At 41.3% G+C, this 23,708-nt stretch overlaps 1 protein-coding gene across 3 annotated transcripts in view; it reads left to right on the top strand.

Moving 5' to 3' along the window:
* psme4b (proteasome activator subunit 4b) overlaps positions 1-23,708 on the top strand; it is a 229,381-nt gene that overhangs the window by 155,090 nt on the left and 50,583 nt on the right. For all 3 annotated transcript variants that reach the window (XM_070889545.1, XM_070889544.1, XM_070889547.1), the window contains 8 exons: positions 189-318; positions 1,485-1,566; positions 9,998-10,148; positions 10,551-10,620; positions 11,653-11,778; positions 17,472-17,624; positions 18,873-18,977; positions 20,539-20,630. In XM_070889545.1, coding sequence (XP_070745646.1) covers positions 189-318; positions 1,485-1,566; positions 9,998-10,148; positions 10,551-10,620; positions 11,653-11,778; positions 17,472-17,624; positions 18,873-18,977; positions 20,539-20,630 — 909 coding nt within the window. The remainder of the gene's footprint in view (positions 1-188; positions 319-1,484; positions 1,567-9,997; positions 10,149-10,550; positions 10,621-11,652; positions 11,779-17,471; positions 17,625-18,872; positions 18,978-20,538; positions 20,631-23,708) is intronic.

The raw sequence follows: 23,708 nt of genomic DNA, 5'->3' as shown, positions 1-23,708 counted from the left end.
CTCAGGATTGATTATCAAATTGTTGTGAAATGAACAACTTTGCTACTGAACTGCTGCATAGAAGTGGGCATTAACACTGCAAACTTTTCATTAGTTCTTGTATGTTTGCCATCAAACATTAACATCCTTGAACAAATCTTTTAAAGGAGTTGTATTCTTGATCAGGTAACTGTCTGATTTTTTTTTAGATCATGGAAATTTGAACAAATAGCCATTGGTTTTCTCTCCCTGTTGCTGAGAGATGACTTGCCACTGCCTATGAGAGGAATCAAATTCTTCATACAGAGTCTCAATCATGATGCCTTAGTAGTCCGGAAAGTAAGTTTTAAGGAAGTTTGTTTTTGTTGTTGTAAATTTCACATTTCTAATGACCGAGAAGAGAAGAATTAGATTTTTGGTACTTCATTTTCAAGTTTGTGGTGTACCTCATCAACTGCAAGAAATATGAAGGATGAATTGCCAAGGGACCCTTATCAGGCTTCTAGCTGATATCAGACGATTGTCTTTGGCAAGTTTCTAAATCAAAATAGTGGAGTTACAGGAAGTTGTGGTACTAAAATTCAAAATCCGATTTGGTTTACAAAACAGGAAATCTTTATAACTATTTTAAAGTTTTAAGAAGTAAAAAAAAAATGGGAAACTGAAGGCATAAAACACTCAGTATTCCAACAGGATGTTGCATGATTAGCATCAATGATTAGTAAGTGAATTATTATGGGACATCAATAATCAGTAGGACAATGACAAAGGAAATATACATAAATATGATGCTGAATAATAGACATGAAGGGAAAATATGCCTACCCAGGTAAATGGTTACATTGGTTGGTTTGCTTTCTGAAACACCACAGTGTGCTGCTGCCTATCTGATTACAAAAGATAGCTGCTGACGATCGCCTTGGGAAAGCAGCCATGTTTCAAAATATTGCTGCTTCTATTGCAGATGGAAAGAATACATAACTCTCCTACTGAACCATGTTCCATAACGTCTGCATCTGTGCTTTATATGTTAAAAGGTGGAGACTACCATAACAACGAAATATAGCTGCATATGGAAAGCCAATAATATATTCAGGCCATGTATAGATCTTAGGGTATCGTTGAATTGACAATCCTTTTAAACACAGATCAAGACCAGTTGAGATGTTTGTTATCATTGTACAAGTGAAATGGAAGATAATTTCCCAACAGTTTAAATCATAGTGGAGGTGCTGAAAACACAAACCAAATTACCAATTCTTCCGGCAGTCGTGAGAATTATCACAAAATTTAAGCTAATCTTTTCTCCGTTACTAGTGTTGAATTCAGAGATTGCAGGGCAAAACTTTCCTGATCGGGGAGTTTCAAATGGTATTTTTGAATACTTTGGATTACGCACGCACGATAAATTGTTGAGGCCACAAGAATTACCAGCCAGAATGCCTGTCTTATTTGGTACTCCCCAAAAAATCACAGTGCATGAATTGATTTGTTTTCATCTGTAGATGGCAATATCTGCTGTGGCTGGCATCATGAAGCAATTGAAAAGACCACACAAAAAAATAGAGATCGATCCACATGCTGTTAGTAAGTAGAATTGATAATATTTCTGTTTAAACGTTAAAGCTTTTACTATCGAGTGTTTTATGAAAATATTTTGAACTAATTGCCTATTTCTGACTTGGAATGTTCATCATAATTCTGGAAACCTTGCAATTTTATCCAAATGTTTTATTTGTCACTGACTTTAAGAAAATAAAAAATAGGAGCAGGAGTAGGCCATTTAGCCCCAGAGCATACTCCACCATTTAATAAGATCATGGCTCATATGATCTTGGGCTCAGCTCCACTTCCTTACCCGCTCCCCATAACCCTTTGCTCTTAGCGTTCAAAAATCTGTATCTCCAATTTAAATATATTCAATAACCCAGCCTTGACAGCTCTCTGGGGCAGAGAATTCCACAGATTTACGACCCTCAGAGAAGAAATTTCTCCTCATCTCACTTCTAAATAGGCGAACCCTTAGTCTTAAACTATGCCCCCAGTTCTAGATTCCCCCACAAGTGGAAACGTCCTCTCTGCATCTACCTTGTCGCGCCCCCTCAGTATTTTATATGTTTCGATAAGATCACCTTTCATTCTTCTAAACACCAATGAGTATAGGCCCAAACTGCTCAACCTTTCTTAATAAGTCAGTCCCTTCATCTCGGGAATCAACCTAGTGAACCTTCTCTGAACTGTCTCCAAGGCAGGAATATCCCTCCTTAAATAAGGAGACAAAACTGTACATAGAAACATAGAAAATAAGTGCAGGAGTCGGCCATTTGGCCCTTCGAGCCTGCACCGCCATTCAATAAGATCATGGCTGATCATTCCCTCAGTACCCCTTTCCTGCTTTCTCTCATACTCCTTGATCCCCTTAGCCGTAAGGGCCATATCTAACTCTCTCTTGAATATATCCAATAAATTGGCTTCAACAACTCTCTGCGGCAGGGAATTCCATAGGTTAACAACTCTGAGTGAAGAAATTTCTCCTCATCTCAGTCCTAAATGGCCTACCCCTTATCCTAAGACTGTGTCCCCTGGTTCTGGACTTCCCCAACATCGGGAACATTCTTCCTACATCGAACCTGTCCAGTCCTGTCAGAATTTTATACGTTTTTATGAGATCCCCTCTCATACTTCTAAACTCCAGTGAATAAAGGCCCAGTTGGTCCAGTCTCTCCTCATATGACAGCCCAGCCATCCCTGGAATCAGTCTGGTGAACCTTCGCTGCACTCCCTCAAGAGCAAGAACGTCCTTCCTCAGATTAGGAGACCAAAACTGAACACAATATTCCAGGTGAGGCCTCACCAAGGCCCTGTACAACTGCAGTAAGACCTCCCTGCTCCTATACTCAAAACCCCAAGCTATGAAGGCCAACATACCATTTGCCTTCTTCACCGCCTGCTGTACCTGCATGCCCACTTTAGTGACTGATGAACCATGATGCCCAGACCTCGTTGCACCTCCCCTTTTCCTAATCTGCCGCCATTCAGATAATATTCTGCCTCCGTGTTTTTGCCCCCAAAATGGATAACCTCACATTTATCCACATTATACTGCATCTGCCATGCATTTGCCCACTCACCTAACCTGTCCAAGTCACCCTGCAGCCTCTTAGCGTCCTCCTCACAGCTCGCACCGCCATCTAGTTTAGTGTCATCTGCAAACTTGGAGATATTACACTCAATTCCTTCATCTAAATCGTTAATGTATATTGTAAAGAGCTGAGGTCCCAACACTGAGCCCTGCGGCACTCCACTAGTCACTGCCTGCCATTCTGAAAAGGACCCGTTTATCCCGACTCTCTGCTTCCTGTCTGCCAACCAGTTCTCTATCCATATCAGTATATTACCCCCAATACCATGCGCTTTGATTTTGCACACCAATCTCTTGTGCGGGACCTTGTCAAAAGCCTTTTGAAAGCCCAAATACACCACATCCACTGGTTCTCCCTTGTCCACTCTACTAGTTACATCCTCAAAAAATTCCAGAAGGTTCATCAAGCATGATTTCCTTTTCATAAATCCATGCTGACTTGGTCCAATCCTGTCACTGCTTTCCAAATGCGCGCTATTTCATCCTTAATGATTGATTCCAACATTCTCCCCACTACTGATGTCAGGCTAACCGGTCAAAAATTACCTGTTTTCTCTCTCCCTCCTTTTTTAAAAAGTGGTGTTACATTAGCTACCCTCCAGTCCATAGGAGCTGATCCAGAGTCAATAGACTGTTGGAAAATGATCACCAATGCATCCACTATTTCTAGGGCTACTTCCTTAAGTACTCTGGGATGCAGACTATCAGGCCCCGGGGATTTATCGGCCTTCAATCCCATCAATTTCCCTAACACAATTTCCCGCCTGATAAGGATATCCTTCAGTTCCTCCTTACTAGACCTACTGTCCCCTAGTACATTCGGAAGGTTATTTGTGTCTTCCTTCGTGAAGACAGAACCGAAGTATTTGTTCAATTGGTCTGCCATTTCTTTGTTCACCATTATAAATTCACCTGAATCCGACTGCAAGGGACCTACGTTTGTCTTCACTAATCTTTTTCTCTTTGCAAAAACTTTGATAAATATGTAGTCAGTTTTTATGTTCCCTGCAAGCTTCCTTTTGTACTCTATTTTCCCCCTCTTAATTAAACCCTTAGTCTTCCTTTGTTGAATTCTAAATGTCTCCCAGTCCTCAGGTTTGTTGCTTTTTCTAGCCAAATTATATACTTCTTCCTTGGCTTTCACACGATCCTTAATTTCCCTTGTTAGCCACGGTTGAGCCACCTTCCCCGTTTTATTCTTACTCCAGACAGGAATGTACAATTGCTGAAGTTCATCCATGTGATCTTTAAATGTTTGCCATTGCTTATTCACCGTCAACCCTTTAAGTATCCTTTGCCAGTCTATTCTAGCCACTTCACGCCTCATACCGTCGAAGTTACCTTTCCTTAAGTTCAGGACCCTAGTTTCCGAATTAACTGTGTCACTCCATCTTAATAAAGAATTCTACCATATTATGGTCACTCTTCCCAAGGGGAATACTCTAGGTATGGTCCCACCAATACCCTGTACAATTGTAGCAGGACTTCCCTGCTTTTATACTCCATCCCCCTTGCAATAAAGGCCAACATTCCATTTGCCTATTACTTGCTGTACCTTTGTACTAACTTCTTGTGTTTCATGCACAAGGACCCCGAGGTCCCTCTGTACTGCAGCATTTTGTAATCTCTCTCGATTTAAATAATAATTTGCTTTTTTATTTTTCCTGCCAAAGTGGATAACCTCACACTTTCCCACATAATACTCCATCTGCCAAATGTTTGCCCACTCACTTAGCCTGTCTTATACCCCTTTGCAGATTCTTTGTGTCCTCCTCACAACTTGCTTTTCCACCCATCTTTGTATCATCAGCAAACTTGGCTACATTACACTCTGACTTTGTGGGAAAAAATTGAAACATGGTTTTAGAATTTGCTTTCAGTTGTAAAGAGAATTTACCTAAAAGAAAATGATTATCAGAGAATGCAGAGTCAGGGGACACGTAGCAGAATGGATTGCTGGCTGGCTTCGAGACAGAAAGCGGAGAGTAGGGGGAAAAGGGTAGCTGTTCACAGTGGCAGAAGGCGGGACCACTGTTGTTCACAATTTATATTCACGATTTAGACTTTGGAATCAAAAACACAATTTCTAAATATGCGGATGACACCAAATTGGGGAGGATAGTCAATACTGAGGAGGACTGCAACAAATTACAGGAGGACATTAATAAACTTGCAGAATAGGTATATAGTTGGCAAATGAAGTTCAACACCGATTAAATGTGATGTATTACATTTTGGTAGGAAGAAAAGGGAGTCAGTTATTACTTGGGTGCGAGTCTGGGTGTGGTAGAGGAACAAAGGGATCTCTGAGTACAAAACACTAAATGTGACACGTTAGCAAGGCCATAAAAAAAGCACTCTGGTTTATTTCTAGAGGTATAGAATTGGGAAGTTCTGCTAAATCTGTGTCGAATCTTGGTTAGACGACGCTGCGTACAGTTCTGGTCGTCATATTATAAAAAAGATATATGGCACTGGAGAGAGCGCAGAGAAAGTTTACACTGTTGATACCAGAAATGCGAGGGTGTACATATTAGGAAAGGATGAACAGGCTTGGGACTCTTTTTTCTCTTGGAAAAAAGCAGGCTGATGAGTGACCTAATAGAGGTTTTTAAAATTATGAAATGTTTTGATAGAGTGGATACAAAGAGAGTGTTTCCACTTGTTGGGAAGAGCATAATTAGAGGCCATCAATACAAGATAGTCACCAAGAAATCCAATAGGGAATTCAGAAGAAGCTTCTTTATCCAAAGCGTGGTGAGAATGTGAACCTCGCTACCACGGAGCGATTGAAGCAAATAGTATAGATGCATGTAAGAGGAGGCTAGACAAGCATATGAGGGAGAAGGGAATAGATTTAGATGAAAGACTGGAGGAGGCTCGAATGATGCATAAACGTCGACATGGACTGGTTGGGCCGAATGGCTAGTTTCTGTGCAATATATCCTATGTAATCACAACGTGTACAGCTAAATTGAAAGTTGAACATTTAAATATGAGCCATACATGGTGTCTTTAGACACACTGGGCCAAAGATTGCGGTCGGAGGCTTTCATCCGACCACAAAAAAAATACAAAAATACCTGGTGCTCCCGCTCCAACGTAGACTTAGGGTCCCAGGCCTAGCTGCGCAGCCCAGCGCAGAGGCCCACGCATCACAGGAGCCTCATCATCATCATCATAGGCAGTCCCTCGGAATCAAAGAAGACCTGCTTCCACTCTTAAAGTGAGTTCTTTGGTGGCTGAACAGTCCAACACGAGAGCCACAGACCCTGTCACAGGTAGGACAGATATGCGTCGGGGGAAGGGGGGTGGGACTGATTTACCACACGCTCCTTCCGCTGCCTGCGCCTGACCTCTTCACGCTCTCAGTGTTGAGATTCGAAGAGCTCAATGCCCTCCCGGATGCACTTTCTCCACCTCAGGCGGTCTTCGGCCAGGGTCTCCCAGGCGTCAGTGGTGATATTGCACTTCACCAGGGAGGCTTTGAGGGTGTCCTTGTAACGTTTCCGCTGCCCACCTTTGGCTTGTTTGCCATGAAGGAGCTCCGCCTATGGCAGTTGCTTAGGGAGTCTCTTGTCTGGCATGCGAACTAAGTGGCCTGCCCAGCGAAGCTGATCGAGTGTGGTTAGTGCTTCAATGCTGGGGATGTTAGCCTGGGCGAGGACACTGATGTTGGTGCGTCTGTCCTCCCAGGGGATTTGCAGGATCCTGCAGAGTCATCGTTGGTGATTATCTCCAGCGACTTGATGTGCCTTCTGTACATCGTCCATGCCTCTGATCCATACATGAGGGCGAGAATTACTACAGCCCTGTGGACCGTGAGCTTGGTGGTAGGTTTGAGGGCTTGGTCTTCGAACACTCTTTCCCTCAGGCGGCTGAAGGCTGCACTGGCGCACTGGAGGCGATGTTGAATCTCCGCATCAATGTCTGCCTTTGTTGGCAAGAAGCTCCCGAGGTATGGGAAGTGGTCCACGTTGTCGAGTGCCGCGCCGTGAATCTTGATGACTGAGGGGCAGTGCTGTGCGTCAAAGACAGGCTGGTGGAGGACCTTGGTCTTACGGATGTTAAGCGTAAGGCCCATGCTTTCATATGCTTGAATACATCGACTATATCCTGGAGTTCAGCCACCAAATGTGCGCAGACTCGGGCGTCGTCCGTGTACTGCAGTTCAACGACAGAGGTTTGGGTGACCTTGGACTTGGTCTGGAGGTGGCATAGGTTAATCAGCTTCCCACTGGTTCTGTAGTTTAGTTCCACTCCAGCGGGGAGCTTGTTGATTGTGAGGTGGAGCATGGCAGCGAGGAAGATTGAGAAGAGGGTTGGAGCAATGACGCAGCCCTGTCTGACCCCGGTTCGGACGTGGAATGGGTCTGTAACAGATCTGCTGGTAAGGATCACAGCCTGCATGTCATTGTGGAGCAGCAGAAGGATGTGGACACCCAAAACGGAGGAGGACGCTCCAAAGCCCTCAAGTGTCAAAGGCCTTCACAAGATCGAAAAAGGCCATGTATAAGGGCTGGCGCTGCTTCCTGCATTTTTCCTGCAGTTGTCCTGCTGCAAAGATCATGTCCAGTGTTCCCCGTAGGGGACGAAATCTGCACTGAGACTCCGGGAGGAGCTCCTCGGCCACAGGGAGAAGACGGTTGAGGAGGACTCTAGCGACAACCTTCCCAGTGGTTGATTGTGGGGAGATTCCCCTGTAGTTGCCACAGTCGGATTTGTTCCCCTTTTTAAAAATGGACAAGATCACTGCATCTCTCAGATCACCTGGCATGCTCTCCTCCCTCCAAATGAGAGAGATGAGGTCATGTATCCACGCCAACAAGACCTGTCTCTCCGCCATATTTTAGTGCCTCAGCAGGAATTCCATCTGCACCCATAGCCTTGTTGTTTTTGAGTTGTTTTATGGCTTCCCCTACCTCTTGCAGCGTTGGGGTTTCACTGAGGTGGTGGTGGGTTGCATGCTGCGGGCTGGAGTTGAGAACACTCGAGTCAAAGGCAGAGTCTTGATTGAGGAGATCTTCAAAGTGCTCCTGACAGCCCCTGACAACCCCACCTACATCGCCTGTGACGTACCAGGTAGCATCGGTGCTCCCTGAGGAGCTCCCCATAGGAGCATAAGCGCTTCCTGGATCACGTGGGCCTGGACCACCAATGAAAATGTAATGTTCTCATTCATAATAAGGGGAGCACCGAGCTCCTCAAAAAAAAAACACAAACATTAATTTTTTAAAAAGCACTTCATTTTGTTTTGAATTAATAAAAATTGAATTCCATTAAATGTTTTAGAAAAAATTTAATTTTTGAATAAATTTTTTTAAAATGTTCAAACATAAGCTTCCCTTCATGGGCAGGGTTTTTAATATAAAAATAAGTAATAAAATGTATTTTTTCTACCTTTTTAAAACTCTTATGCTGGTAAATTCACACCTTGAATATTGTGCACAGTTTTGGTCTCCTAATCTGAGGAAGGACATTCTTGCTATTGAGGGAATGCAACGAAGGTTCACCAGACTGATTCCCGGGATGGCAGGACTGACATATGAAGAAATACTGGATCGACTAGGCTTATATTCACTGGAATTTAGATGACTGAGAGGGGATCTCATAGAAACATATAAAATTCTGACGGGACTGGACAGGTTAGATGCAGGAAGAATGTTTCCGATGTTGGGGAAGTCTAGAACCAGGGGTCACAGTCCAAGGATAAGGGGTATGCCATTTAGGACTGAGATGAGGAGAAACTTCTTCACCCAGAGAATTGTGAACCTATGGAATTCTCTGCCACAGAAAGTTGTTGAGTCCAACTCATTCGATATATTCAAAATGGAATTAGATGTGGCCCTTACGGCTAAAGGGATCAAGAGGTATGGAGAGAAAGCAGGAATGGGGTACTGAAGTTGCATGTTCAGCCATGGTCATATTGAATGGTGGTGCAGGCTCGAAGGGCCGAATGGCCTGCTCCTGCACCTATTTTCTATGTTTCTATTGTAAAAGCAGGCCTTATGTCTGTTTTTGCCAGGCGTAAGAGTTTGAAGGACATTCGCTGTGCAAATAGCCCTAATCTCCTCCCGGGAAGATCCTTCTCCCGGGGAGGCGCGCGATATATCAAAATAAATTTTGACAGATCGCAAGTTCCGGGTTCAGACACATGTGCTTTGCACGCCTAAACATGGAACATACGCACCCGGAGAGGCCTTAATCTACGGGCCATTAAAATCTCTGTAGAAGGTACTTCTAATATAAAACATGTCTTGCTTCGGTATTTTAGGCTGTGTTTCCAGCATCCATATCACAAAAGCCCTTAAACAAATTTATTTGCAAAGACTTTGCTAAAAACATTTCAAACATTTCTTTTACTGGCTGTTGAAAGTTTTTATTTAGCATTATCAGGCTCACAACGTATTAAAAATGATGTGACTAAAGATGTTTCATAAACTGATCATACAATAAAAGTAGAATTAAAATGTTGGTGAAAATAATTTGGTATGCTGAATGTATTACTACTCCAATGATAAGGACATCGGAAATGTTATATGAAAAAGACCAAGGTCTGTCTAGTTGGTCGTCAATCATCCTGCACAATGATAATGAAGGTGTTGACTACTTCTAGCAATCAATCTCTATCAGTTAGTGTACAACAAGGTGAGGTGAGGAGTGGTGGAAAACTTTGGGAACCATAGGCCCTTTCACCTTCTCCCAAGCATTTTACACTTGCTCATTTATGATCATTATTTTTTTATTTTTATTTCTACAGTTGTGTTTACCAGTGAAAGTTTGAAACAACTGTTTGATCCTAACTTCCTAATTTTTATTTTAAGCCTATTCTCATGAATACTGTGAATTTTTGTATTGTGTGCACTTCCTAACTAGGTGGCTCTTATTCAACAACAATCCAGCCAGGAGATAGGCCTGATAACAAATGGCTCCATTATGATAGCTCCAATTTACCAAGGACTAAGGACGAATGGGAAGCCTGTTTATTTGTGGAAAAGACGCATTGGGGGTACTACGTATGGCCTCGGTAAGTGGAGAATAAGATGGGTATATTGTATCCCGGAAATGTAAGTTATAGGAATATTTTCCATTCAAATCCTTAAATGTTCATGCTCTGAAATTAATGTGTGCAGGTGACTGAAGTACATTTTGTTTTCTATATTTGAAGAATTAGAAATATTTCCCTATTATCCTATTATAAATGCCGAATACTTCAAAATCAAGTGAAACGATGTCAAAATAATGCATTAACACAAGCCATGTCATTAGATACGTCAATGTCATTATTGTTCTAGCAAAGTAAGACATTGTGTCCAGTATGTTGGTATTTCTTTCTCAGAGCATGTTATGGTGAAAATGAAGTCTTGTCAAGTGTTTTTAAAGACCAATTGATGCATGTGAAAACCTCATGAGTTTCTCTCCTAATTAGGAAGCTGCTTGTTTATGCCCCAGTAGACCAACAACCTAAACTAGGAAGGAATAGAAAAGAAATGTCAGAGGTAAGAAATGCTTTAATGGTAAAAGTTTGTTAGAATTTCCCAGTAATCAATTGAGGATTATTTGATAAACCTGCAATGCAGAGGTACTGATAATCTGAAGGTATGATGGTTAGGAATCATCAATGATGTAGAGTGCACTGAGAATCGATATCTGTACTGATGGCCAGAGCTGATGGATAAACTGAACAAAAATATCAGACAAAATGTAAACCATATTAATAATAACTATTAAATAGTTGTGGGATAAGCATAGTACTTTTTTTTTCAGAAACTGCTTATAGGAGAAGGAAAGTCTGACTTTCTTTGCTTACGATACAAAGTAATTTTGCCATATATCTTTCTCAAAACATGAATATATCTTTTTTTTAAAACTGTGATTTTACAACTTAATTTCTTCAATGAAACTTGACATGTTGTGGTGGCAGTTGGGATGCCAATCAGGAAGCTTTTAGCAATGTACATTTCAGTACCGGTTGGATATCAATGTCCACAGTGGATAGTCAGTTTTTGAGGTTCTACATCCTCTCGAATGGTCACCACATATTGAGAAGAATGTTGATCCACACAACTGCTGCTTGCTTTCTTCACATTAAAATACTCCTTCAGTAATATTTCCCTTTAAGTTTAGAATGTCGTAACATATACCCCCTTGGACCTCACCCAAGTTACTACAGCATAGCCTTACTTGATAGTTTCTGAAGGCAACATATTAGGAATTTTCCATGAATGGTATCATATCTGCATACACTATTTGTAAGGCTGGTATTGATACTGTAGTTAAGAAAGCTCTGGTAGAATTCATTCAAATGTTGACTGACGTGTTATAGCTAAACTTACCATCTTAGTTTTTTATTTGAAGCTTGTTATATAGCCGTGCCGTGCCTCATTCAAAGATTTTTTTTTTACAGCAGCAGAACTGCTACTTGCATGTTAATTAAATGTGTATTTTATATCTTTTGGTGTGATTTGCCTGAAGCTCTGTGTCCTACTGCACAGGCACAGTTAATGACTTCTAAATATCTTCCTTTGTAGGCAGAGCAAGTAATTTATGATAATTTCTCTGACCCACAATTCATGGAGCAATTAATTAAATTCTTATCCTTGGAAGACCGAAAAGGAAAGGACAAATTTAATCCACGCAGGTTTTGTCTATTCAAGGTAAATGGTTTCTTAAGGTTAATATTGGCTCAAAAATAATACTTATCAGCTAATGTGCCTAATGTAATGTGATTCCCAGCAACCAACCAGAATCACATTCTTGAGACATCTCTCCTTGATACAGTCGCCTCCACCTGTAGAAGTAGTATAGTACTGAAATAGTACCAAAAGCTATACTAACAATGGCTTATTGATTTGGTTATAAAGAAAGAACTTCCATTTATATAGAGCCTTTCACGACATCAGGATGTACCGAAGTTCTTTACAGCCAATTAAGTACTTTTGAAGTCTAGTCACTGTTGTAATGTAAGAAACATGGCTGCCAATTTATGCACAGCAAGTTTCCACAACTAGATCATCTGTTTTAGAAGTTAGTTCAGCGATAATTGTTGGAGAATTCCTCTGTTTTTCTTCAAATAGTACCATAGAATCTTTTACAGCCACCTGAGGGGGCCTCAGTTTAACATCTCATCTGAAAGACAAGCACATCTGACACTGCAGCGTTTCCTCAGTACCTGTATTTCACTGAAGTTTCAACCCAGATTATGTGCTCAAGTCTCTGAATTGGGGCTTGAACCCATGACCTTCTGACTCCGATGTGAGAGTTACCACTGAGCCATGCCGAACTCCTGCTTATTCTCCTTTACTGTTCATTATTTTTAGTTTAATGATTTGTATGAAAAAGCATTTACATTCAGAAGTTATTCGGACCACTGTTCAAATTACTTATTAGTAGTATGTTTAAGTTATTGACTTTGATTATCTATAATCAGGAATTGCCCTAATCATAGTTAGTTCTGCATTTTTAAGATGTGGGGACATGATTTCCGGATGTAGAGCAGAGAAACTTTTTATTTCTTCATTCAACATCCTCCACAAACCATTGGTGACGAAGTGAGTCGGGAAGCCTTTGCAAGGGGTCAAAGATCCCAGCTGCTAGAACAGTTCTGCCAAAACATAATTATCCATGGTTGTCAAATCCATAGAGCAATGTTTGATAAGGATATGAAGGTTACTCCATGTGGCACCATCTATGCACACAGCTTGGTTTAACTTCAGTGAGTGTGTGGTCGATGCTTCCTATCGTGAAATAAAAATCACTGTACAAGGTGTTTTTTTTCTGCTTTGACATTAAGATGTATATGCAGATCCTATTCACACCACCTCATATCCTCCTTGGCTGTTTATGTTCTGCATGTCTGTGTTCAATGCACTAGGTGGCAGTGTATTCCATAAGTTAACAAATCTTGATATAAAGTAGGAATTTGTGAGCCTCACCATGCCCTCTCTGCTTCAGCACAAATGCCTAACACCAATTGCTTCATAATTTTGAAAACTGATGTTTTTTCCACTCTCGTGTTTCCTTTTTTTCAATGAATAGATTCATATCATTCTTCTTCCCATTCTTGAACCATTTCCATTAGTTTTTAGATTTAAACTATGAAAATTGTAACCGGAATTCAACAGCATGTCCCCAGTGTTATAATATTAGTGGAGTGTACCTCCTTAGACTTGTACTATCAATCTGCTAAAATCATTTGTTGTAGTAGTTGCTTCTATAAAACAATTATTTCAAGACTGCAATAGATTTCCTATGGTCTGGTTGTGATTTCCATTTGTAACATCCCCCACGCAATCAAAATGGCCATTGATTCTGAATGTTCAGGCTCTTGCCTACAACATGTCCATTTTGGTGAGGTACTGGAGTGCTGTCATGCCTGTGGAACTATATCCCAGCATAAGGGGAAGAATTAGCCATCAGTTATTTTCTATAACCCTGAAGCATCTTTGGCTTCCAGACTTGAACGAAAGAATTAATTTGCAAATGTGAAGTAATGAGTAAAATCCATTTTCCACATAATTTCAGGAAGGATAATTTCAAAAAATATATCAACTGAACTGATTTAATAGTGTTCAGTTCAGCCCAATAACAACAAATTCTGGATTTTCACCGAGCAAATTAAAGGTTGAATTCTAATCTTAACTGACGTTTATACTATGGCTTCCCATTTGGGGTAAGTGGCAAGTTTGCTGGCTGTGGCTGGGTAGGAGGAAGAGAGAGGAAATTAAAATTACATGGAGCAAGATCCTTCCTTGTACATTGCAGTGCATTTCTTGGAACACTAGAACATAAATAGGAGCAGGAGTAGGCCACTTGGCCCCTCGAGCCTGCTCCGCCATTCAATAAGATCGTGGCTGAGCTGATCTTGGCCTCAACTCCACTTCCCTGCCCGCTCCCCATAACCCTTGACTACCTTATCGTAGAAAAATCTGTCTCTCTCCACCTTAAATATATTCAATGACCCAGCCTCCACAGCCCTCTGGGGTAGAGAATTCCAAAGATTCACGACCCTCTGAGAGAAGATATTCCTGCTCATAAAAACATAGGGCTCAAGTTTCAGCCCTCCTTTAGAATGGCGCACCTCCGAGCGGCACGCCTGTTTCCTGGAACAAAAAGAGCGCTTAAAGCCTACCTCGGTATTCTGCGATCGTTCTCGGGGCCCGTTCCAGGTCGGCGCGGCGTACCAGCAGCTGCAGGGGGCGGGGCCAAAGTGTGGCGCCAAAAATCTGCCGGCAGGAGGTGGGGCTAGTTCACAGCAGCATAACCATATTTAGTGCCGGCAGCCCTGCATGTGCGTGCATGTGCAATAGCTCCTCGCCCCCGAATCTGTGCAGGCTGTGTGGGAGGGGCCCGAAGCACGCCGTTCCTAGCCCTGGCCGAATGGGCTCCCCGCCGCGACCTGCGGGAACAGTGCCTGCCGCGTTCAGCCAGGAGTACTATAAAAAACATAAAGTCTGGAATGAGAAAGGCCCATTTGAATCATCAAGCCTGCACCATCCTGAATCCATGCCTTTTTATTGTTTCATGGAACAAGGAGGGAAGTCAGTGAGCATTTATTTACACAAAGAGTAATGACGTTGTGGAAGAAGTTGCTCGAGAGAGAGAGAGAGAGAGAGAGAGAGAGCGAGCGAGCAATAAATAAATAAATAAATAGAGAGTAATAATATAAATGAATTTAAGGTAAGTTTCTGGAGAGAAAATGATTGAAGGATATGGGGTAAAGCTAGGTTTCTAGGGTTGAGATTATTTAAAAAAGGCTGAGCTTGTTCCTAAACATGTGTCTGTTCTCCCCCATCCCATGGAGTTGTGTGTTTTTGCATTAATTTGTGAAGAAGCAATTACAATGAGCTTTCTCACAGTGGCTCAGCCATTTGGGGTTTTATAATTACAAAGCTAAAAATGTATTGTGCAGACAGCTTCAAATAATTTGATAAACTATACAAAAATCATGAGGGTGTAAAAATCCTGTGTTACTGGATGTTTTAAAGTATTTATGCAGCTTTTATCGCCACCTACCTGTTACGTGTAGATTTGTGATAGTTTACCTAGGATTCTGTAAAAGCAATCAATATGGTAAAGGAGGGGCAGTTCTGAGCACGTCTGATTTAGCAATGCATGAAGCAGTAAGCTTGTAATCCAAGACTTACGTTCGGAGGAACTGGTTGAGATAGTCGGTTGTGATTCGGCATGTCAACAGTTAATTAGCAAATTTACTACGTCAAAAAATAGTTATGGTGTGGGATGATGTAATCATTTTCAAAACATTATAGTGATTGATTCATTCGTTGATTTATTGATAATTTTTATTGATGGCTCTTTGTAAAAGTGAAGTGTTTAATGCTTGTAAACTTCCCTTCCCCCCCCCCCCCATCTCTCGTTCCCTGCGCCTAATTTCTAAAGTGTAGGCAAGGTTTTTCTGAGCGTACAAAAATCTACACTTACTCCATTCTAAGTTAGTTTGGAGTAAGTTTTCACTGCCTAAACTTGCAAAACAGGCGCAAGTGCTGGACATGCCCCCTTTTGAAAAAAAACTGTTCTAAATTGAAACTATTCTAATTCACTAGAACTGGAGCAAACTAAATGCCAAGAATTGCAATTTCTACGATGTTCAATTCTAATCTAGTTGCTCCAAAAAAATAGGAGCAACTCGGGCCGAAACTTGAGCCCATAGAAAGTAGGTGCAGGAGTAGGCCAATTGGCCCTTCGAGCCTGCACCACCATTCAATATGATCATGGCTGATCATGCAACTTCTGTACCCCATTCCTGCTTTCTCTCCATACCACTTGATCCCTTTAGCCGTAAAGGCCACATTTAACTCCCTTCTGAATATATCTTAACGAACTGGCCTCAACAACTTTCTGTGGTCGAGAATTCCACAGGTTCACAATTCTCTTGTGAAGAAGTTTCTCCTCATCTCGGTTCTAAATGGCTTTCCCGTTATCCTTAGACCGTGACCCCTAGTTCTGGACTTACCTAACATCGGGAACATTCTTTCTGCATCTAACCTGTCCAATTCCGTCAGAATTTTATGTTTCTGTGAGATCCCCTCTCATTCTTCTAAATTCCAGTGAATATAAGCCTAGTCGATCCAGTTTTTCTTCATATATCAGTCCTGCCATCCTGGGAATCAGTCTGGTGAACCTTTGCTGCACTCCCTCAATAGCAAGAATGTCCTTCCTCAGATTAGGAGACCAAAACTGTACACAATATTCAAGGTGTGGCCTCACCAAGGCCCAGTACAACGGCAGTAAGACCTCCCTGCTCTTATACTCAAATCCTTTCGCTATGAAGGCCAACATGCCATTTGCTGCCTTCACCGCCTGCTGTACCCACATGCCAACTTTCAATGACTGATGTACCATGACACCCCAGGTCTTGTTGCACCTCCCCTTTTCCTAATCTGTCACCATTCAGATAATCTGCCTTCCTGTTTTTGCCACCAAAGTGGATAACCTCACATTTATCTACATTATACTGCCATGCATTTGCCCACTCATCTAACCTGTCCAAGTCACCCTGCAGCCTCTTAGCATCCTCCTCACAGCTCACACTACCACCCAGCTTCGTGTCATCTGCAAACTTCGAGATATTACATTCAATTCCTTCGTCTAAATCATTAATGTATATTGTAAATAGCTGGGGTCCCAGCACTGAACCTTGCGGTACCCCACTCATCACTGCCTGCAATTCTGAAAAGGACCCATTTATCCCGACTCTTTGCTTCCTGTCTGCCAACCAGTTCTCTATCCATGTCAATACATTACTCCCAATAGCATGTGCTTTAATTTTGCACACTAATCTCTTGTGTGGGACCTTGGCAAAAGCCTTTTGAAAGTCCAAATACACCACATCCACTAGTTCTCCCTTGTCCACCCTACTAGTTACATCCTCAAAAAATTCTAGAAGATTTGTCATCTCCGTTTTAAATGGTTGATCCCTTATTCTGAAACTATGCCCCCTAGTTCTGGATTCCCCTACGAGGGGAAACATCCTCTCTGCATCTACCCTGTCAAGCCCCCTCATAATCTTATACGTTTCAATAAGATAACCTCTCATTCTTCTAAACTCCAATGAGTATAGGCCCAACCTACTCAACCTTTCGTCATCCCTTCATCTCCGTAATCAAATTAGTGACCCTTCTCTGAACTGCCTCCAATGCAAGTACAACCCTCCTTAAATAAGACCATTGAATAAAGAAGCTCAACCAGAAGGACTATAATTGCATTTGTTAACTATTTGTTCAGATTTTTCTGCATGAGATAAAGCAATGTAAATTCATGATAAATGTTAACAGTTTTGTGTTGTGTTTTGATGTTATTGATCTGTTTCTGTCCATTGCTTTCATGGTAGGGTTTGTTCAGGAACTTTGATACGGCTTTTTTACCAGTGTTAAAACCGCACATGGAACGCCTTGTCTCAGATTCCCATGAAAGCACTCAGCGCTGTGTAGCTGAAATCATTGCTGGATTAATCCGAGGTTGTAAGCACTGGACATATGAAAAGGTAATACCGTTGGTTTTATGCTCTACACAATAAATTGGGTTGAGGTAGGGGAATGTTTACATACATGTTCATGCAGAATTAAATTGTCAGGATTCATAGTTGAGGTGGGCAGAAAAGTGGCAAATGAAATTCAATCTGGAGAAGTGTGAGGTAATGCATTGGGGGAGGGCTAACAAGGCAAGGGATTACACAACAAATGGTAGGATACTGAGAAGACTAGAGGAACAGAGGGACCTTGGAGTGCATGTCCACAGATCCCTGAAGGTAGTAGGACAGATAGATAAATTGGTTAAGAAGGCATACGGGATACTTTCCTTTATTAGCCAAGGCAAGAGCAGGGAGGTTATGCTTGAACTGTATAAAACACTCGGTAGGCCACAGCTAGAGTACTGTGTACAGTTCAGTCACCACATTACAGGAAAGATGTGATTGCACTGGAGAGGGTACAGAGGAGATTTCCGAGTGTGTTGCCAGGAGAATTTTAGCTATGAGGAAAGATTGGATAGGCTGGGGTTGTTTTCTTTGGAACAGAGGCTGAAGGGAGACTTGATTGAGTGTATAAAATTATGAGGGGCCGAGGTAGAGTGGATAGGATGGACCTATTTCCCCGAGCAGAGAGGTCAATAACCAGAGGGCATAGATTTTAAAGTAATTGGTAGAAGGATTAGAGGGGAGTTTACGAGAAATGTTTTCACCCAGAGGGGACCTCGCTGCCTAAAAGGGTAATAGAGGTAGAAACCTCCATTATATTTAAAAAGTACTTGTAGCTTATGGCCCTTGAAGTACATATCCAAGACTACGGACCAAGAGCTGGAAAGTGGGATTATGCTGAAAAGCTCTTTTTTGGCCGGCACAGACATGATTGGTTGAATGGCCTCCTTCAGTGCCGTAAATTTCTGTGATTCTATGAGATAGGACAGTCAGAATGGTTCATTTTCATTTAAACCAATTTAGTACTACATACCTCTTCATACTCTGGCTTGAATCTTTAATGCAACTCATATTCAAACTCATTTTAAATGAATAAATGATGAGTTTTGAACAGTGCTAAATGTACATTTTATGACGATCAACAAATGTGGGCAGTTTAAATGGTGGGGACTGTAGCTAAGGATGGAAAAACTAAAATTTAATTTTATGCCGTCCAATCTTGATTTGCAATATTCCTGTTACTTGATTGTAGAGTTGTGTTTTATTTTACATTATTCAGTCCCTTGAACTAGACTTGATTTATTTTTGTGATTATAGGTGGAGGAGCTGTGGGTGATTCTCTGTCCCCTTCTGAGAACTGCCTTGTCGAACATCACGGTGGAGACCTACAGTGACTGGGGAACATGCATTGCCACAGCTTGTGTAAGTAAAATGGGCAAATTATTTACCTGTTCTGCACAATACTTGCATACCTTTTAAATTTAACATTTGCCTTTGTTTTGGTTCTGATGTAAAATCCAAATCATTATCTCATTTAAATGTTAAATAAATTAACTATACAGTCAAGTAGTTCTAAAATATAACTGCTTGGACTACTTAATGCTTAAATATATTAAAATAAATCTTGTTGGAAAGGGTAAAGCATTGCAGCTTAAGAAAAGATAGCAAAAGTGATGCATGTTCAGACATTATTTCATGTGCAAGAAAGACCTGTAAATAAACTTGTTCACTTTACTCAATGATTAGGTTTTCATAAATGTGAAATAACACTGTTCACCATTCTGTTTTAGCAAATATTTCAGATAATGTTGTTTAAAATTATTTTTGAAACCAAGATTTTGCTTTTATAAGGATTCTCCGTTTAAGATGGTAATTTAAATAAAAATGCATTATATCAAAGTTTTCTGTATTTTGCAAAGAAACTAGTCAGAGTTGAATTAATTGAAAAGAAAACTGGCATTTATTTAGTAGCTTTCATAGCCCCCGAACATTCCAAAGTATTTCAGAGCCAAGGAATGACTTTTGAAATATAATCTCGTTTTGTAAGAAAATCACCTTCAGCAAGGTCCCACAAACCATATGAGATGAAAGACTAACCATTCTGCTTTTGGTGGTGTTTCAGGGATAAATGTTGGTCAGGACACCAGGAGAGTACCCTGATCTTCTTTTAAAAAGAAGTATCATGGGATCTTTTACATCCACCTGAACAGGCCATGGTTTAACATCTAATCTGAACAATAGCATTTTAGCACTGCCCTACTTAGATTATGTTCTGAAGTCCTAGAGTGGGACTTGAATGCCTTCTGACTCCAAGGCAAGATAGGTACCACTGAGACGTGTGCTTTGAAGTTGAGGGTGTAATCCCTGGCTACTTTTGGTCTTGTGCCTGCGTTTGGCAATCTGCTGTTCAAAAACCAACTCAGCACTGCATACATGTCTAATACACTTTCATCGTCTTCTTTCACATGGTAGTAGCAAATCAAATGTCAATATCTAAGTCAGATATCCAGGCCAAAGCTTCTGGTGCAACAGCATGGATATCTTGTAGGCTACCTGTGAATTTCCTCTGAGGGCAGTGCTCAATGATGTGCTCCAGGGTCTGATTAGGAGCTCCACAGTCGCATAATGGGGATGCTTTAATCTTCCATCTATGGAGAAGATGGTAGTATCTACCATCACCAGTTCTGAGGCAGTTGATGGTTGTCCATAGTTTGCGAGGAAGATTTGATTCTTCAGGTTGTACTTTGGGGTCCTCTAAGGAATCCATTCCATATGTTACAGTTCTTCCAAGCATTTCACCATCGGTCATCAGGGCTGAGGGGAGATCGCTGAAGGGCTGATGGATAATCACTGTGATTATCCATTACAATTAACTACAGTATTTACTTTTCTATTGCATTATTTCAGGTGTACTGTAGATCAATCAGAAGAGGATAGGAGAATTGCATTATGAAAAAACAATCACGTCATTTTATTTTCACAGGAGAGCAGAGACCCTCGTAAACTTCACTGGCTTTTTGAGTTGCTAATGGAGGCCCCATTGAGTGGAGAAGGAGGATCATTTGCAGATGCATGGTAGGTGATACATAAATCAATTTTTATGGAGAGATGGGAATTTATAAATTTGAAGAAATAGGCTGGCACACTGAATACGTTTTTTGAAGAAAGAAAATAAAATTGAGAAGTGCAGATAGGAGCAGGAATTTGCAAAGGAACATAGACCGATTAAGTGAATGGGCAAAACTATGGCATATGGAGTTCAATGTAGACAGTTGTGAGGTCATCCATTTTGAACCCAAGGAAGATAATTCAGAGTATTTTCGAAATGTCTAGAGCTAGGAAATGTAGAGGAGCAAATAAATGTGGGAGATCAATACACTAATCATTAAAAGTCAGGTTTAAAAAAAAAAGCAATCAAAAAGCCAATGGAATGTTGGCCGTTATATCTAAGACCCCATTTGGAGTATTGTGTTCAGTTTTGGGCACCATGCCTCAGGAAGGATATCTTGGCCTTGGGTGTAGTGGAGATTTACCACAATGATGAGCTTAGAGGGTTACATTACAAGGACAAGTTGAATAAACATAGATTATATTCCCTTGCATCCAGGAGATTGAGGAGTAATCTAATCGAGGTCTTTAAAATTTTGAAACGGATTCAATAGGGTAGACATGGAGAAATTATTTTCTCGGTGGGAGAATCAAGTGCATGGGGACATAATCTTAAAATGTGAACTGGGCCATTCTGGAGTGAAATCACAATTTTTCACACAAAGAATCGTAGAAATTTGGAACACTCTTTCCTCCCAACGCCCCCCACCCCCGCAAAAAAGGCTGTGGATGCGAGGACAATTTCAGCTTTCAAGAGTGAGATAGCTAAATTTGTATTAGGTGAGGGAAGGGATATGGAGCAATGGCAGGAAAATAGAGTTGAGGTACAGATCAGCCATCATACATAAGAATTAGCAACAGGAGTCGCAAGTATATCCTTCCTTAAGTAAGGCGACCAAAACTGCACACAGTACTCCAGGTGCGGCCTCACCAATACCCTATACAGTTGCAGCAGGACCTCCCTGCTATTGTACTCCATCCCTCTCGCAATGAAGGCCAACATTCCATTCACCTTCCTGATTACCTGCTGCACCTGCAAACTAACTTTTTGGGATTCATGCACAAGGACCCCCAGGTCCCGCTGCACTGCAGCAAGTTGTAATTTCTCCCCATTCAAATAATATTCCCTTTTACTGTTTTTTTTTTTTTCCCCAAGGTGGATGACCTCACACTTTCCGACATTGTATTCCATCTGCCAAACCTTAGCCCATTCATTCGCTTAACCTATCTAAAAAATCTCTTTGCAGCCTCTCTGTGTCCTCTACATAACCCGCTTTCCCACTAATCTTTGTGTCATCTGCAAATTTTGTTACACTACACTCTGTCCCCTCTTCCAGGTCATCTATGTACATTGTAAACAGTTGTGGTCCCAGCACCGATCCCTGTGGCACACCACTAACCACCGATTTCCAACCGGAAAAGGACCCATTTATCCCGACTCTCTGCTTTCTGTTCGCCAGCCAATTCTCTATCCATGCTAATACATTTCCTCTGACTCCGCGTACCTTTATCTTCTGCAGTAACCTTTTGTGTGGCACCTTATCGAATGCCTTTTGGAAATCTAAATACACCACATTCATCGGTACACCTCTATCCACCATGCTCGTTATATCCTCAAGGAATTCCAGTAAATTAATTAAACATGATTTCCCCTTCATGAATCCATGTTGCGTCTGCTTGATTGCACTATTCCTATCTAGATGTCCCGCTATTTCTTCCTTAATGATAGCTTCAAGCATTTTCCCCACTACAGATGTTAAACTAACCGGCCTATAGTTACCTGCCTTTTGTCTGCCCCCTTTTTTAAACAGAGGCGTTACATTAGCTGTTTTCCAATCCGCTGGTACCTCCCCAGAGTCCAGAGAATTTTGGTAGATTATAACGAATGCATCTGCTATAACTTCCGCCATCTCTTTTAATACCCTGGGATGCATTACATCAGGACCAGGGGACTTGTCTACCTTGAGTCCCATTAGCCTGTCCAGCACTACCCCACCTAGTGATAGTGATTGTCTCAAGGTCCTCCCTTCCCACATTCCTGTGACCAGCAATTTGTGGCATGGTTTTTGTATCTTCCATTGTGAAGACCGAAGCAAAATAATTGTTTTCAGTCTCGGCCATTTCCACATTTCCCATTATTAAATCCCCCTTCTCATCTTCTAAGGGACCGACATTTACTTTAGTCACTCTTTTCCGTTTTATATATCTGTAAAAGCTTTTACTATCTGTTTTTATGTAAAGCGCAAGTTTACTTTTGTAATCTATCTTTCCTTTCTTTATTGCTTTCTTAGTCATTCTTTGCTGTCGTTTAAAATTTTCCCAATCTTCTAGTTTCCCACTAACCTTGGCCACCGTATACGCATTGGTTTTTAATTTGATACTCTCCTTTATTTCCTTGGTTATCCACGGCTGGTTATCCCTTCTCTTACCGCCCTTCTTTTTCACTGGAATATATTTTTGTTGAGCACTATGAAAGAGCTCCTTAAAAGTCCTCCACTGTTCCTCAATTGTGTCACCGTTTAGTCTGTGTTCCCAGTCTACTTTAGCCAACTCTGCCCTCATCCCATTGTAGTCCCCTTTGTTTAAGCATAGTACGCTCGTTTGAGACACTACTTCCTCACCCTCAATCTGTATTAAAAATTCAACCATACTGTGATCACTCATTCCGAGAGGATCTTTTACCAGGAGATCGTTTAATATTCCTGTCTCATTACACAGGACCAGATCTAAGATAGCTTGCTCCCTTGTAGGTTCTGTAACATACTGTTCTGAGAAATAATCCCATATGTATTCTATGAATTCCTCCTCAAGGCTACCCCGTGCGATTTGATTTGACCAATCGATATGTAGGTTAAAATCCCCCATGATTACTGCCGTTCCTTTTTCACATGCCTCCATTATTCCCTTGATTATTGCCCGCCCCACCGTGAAGTTATTATTTGGGGGCCTATAAACTACACCCACCAGTGACTTTTTCCCCTTACTATCTCTAATCTTCACCCACAATGATTCAACATTTTGTTCATTAGAGCCAATATCGTCTCT

Source organism: Pristiophorus japonicus, chromosome 9 (assembly GCF_044704955.1).
Source record: "Pristiophorus japonicus isolate sPriJap1 chromosome 9, sPriJap1.hap1, whole genome shotgun sequence".
In the NCBI taxonomy this organism is placed as follows: Eukaryota; Metazoa; Chordata; class Chondrichthyes; family Pristiophoridae; genus Pristiophorus; species Pristiophorus japonicus.
Note: the sequence above shows the minus strand (reverse complement) of the source record. Positions and strands in the feature narration are given on the sequence as shown.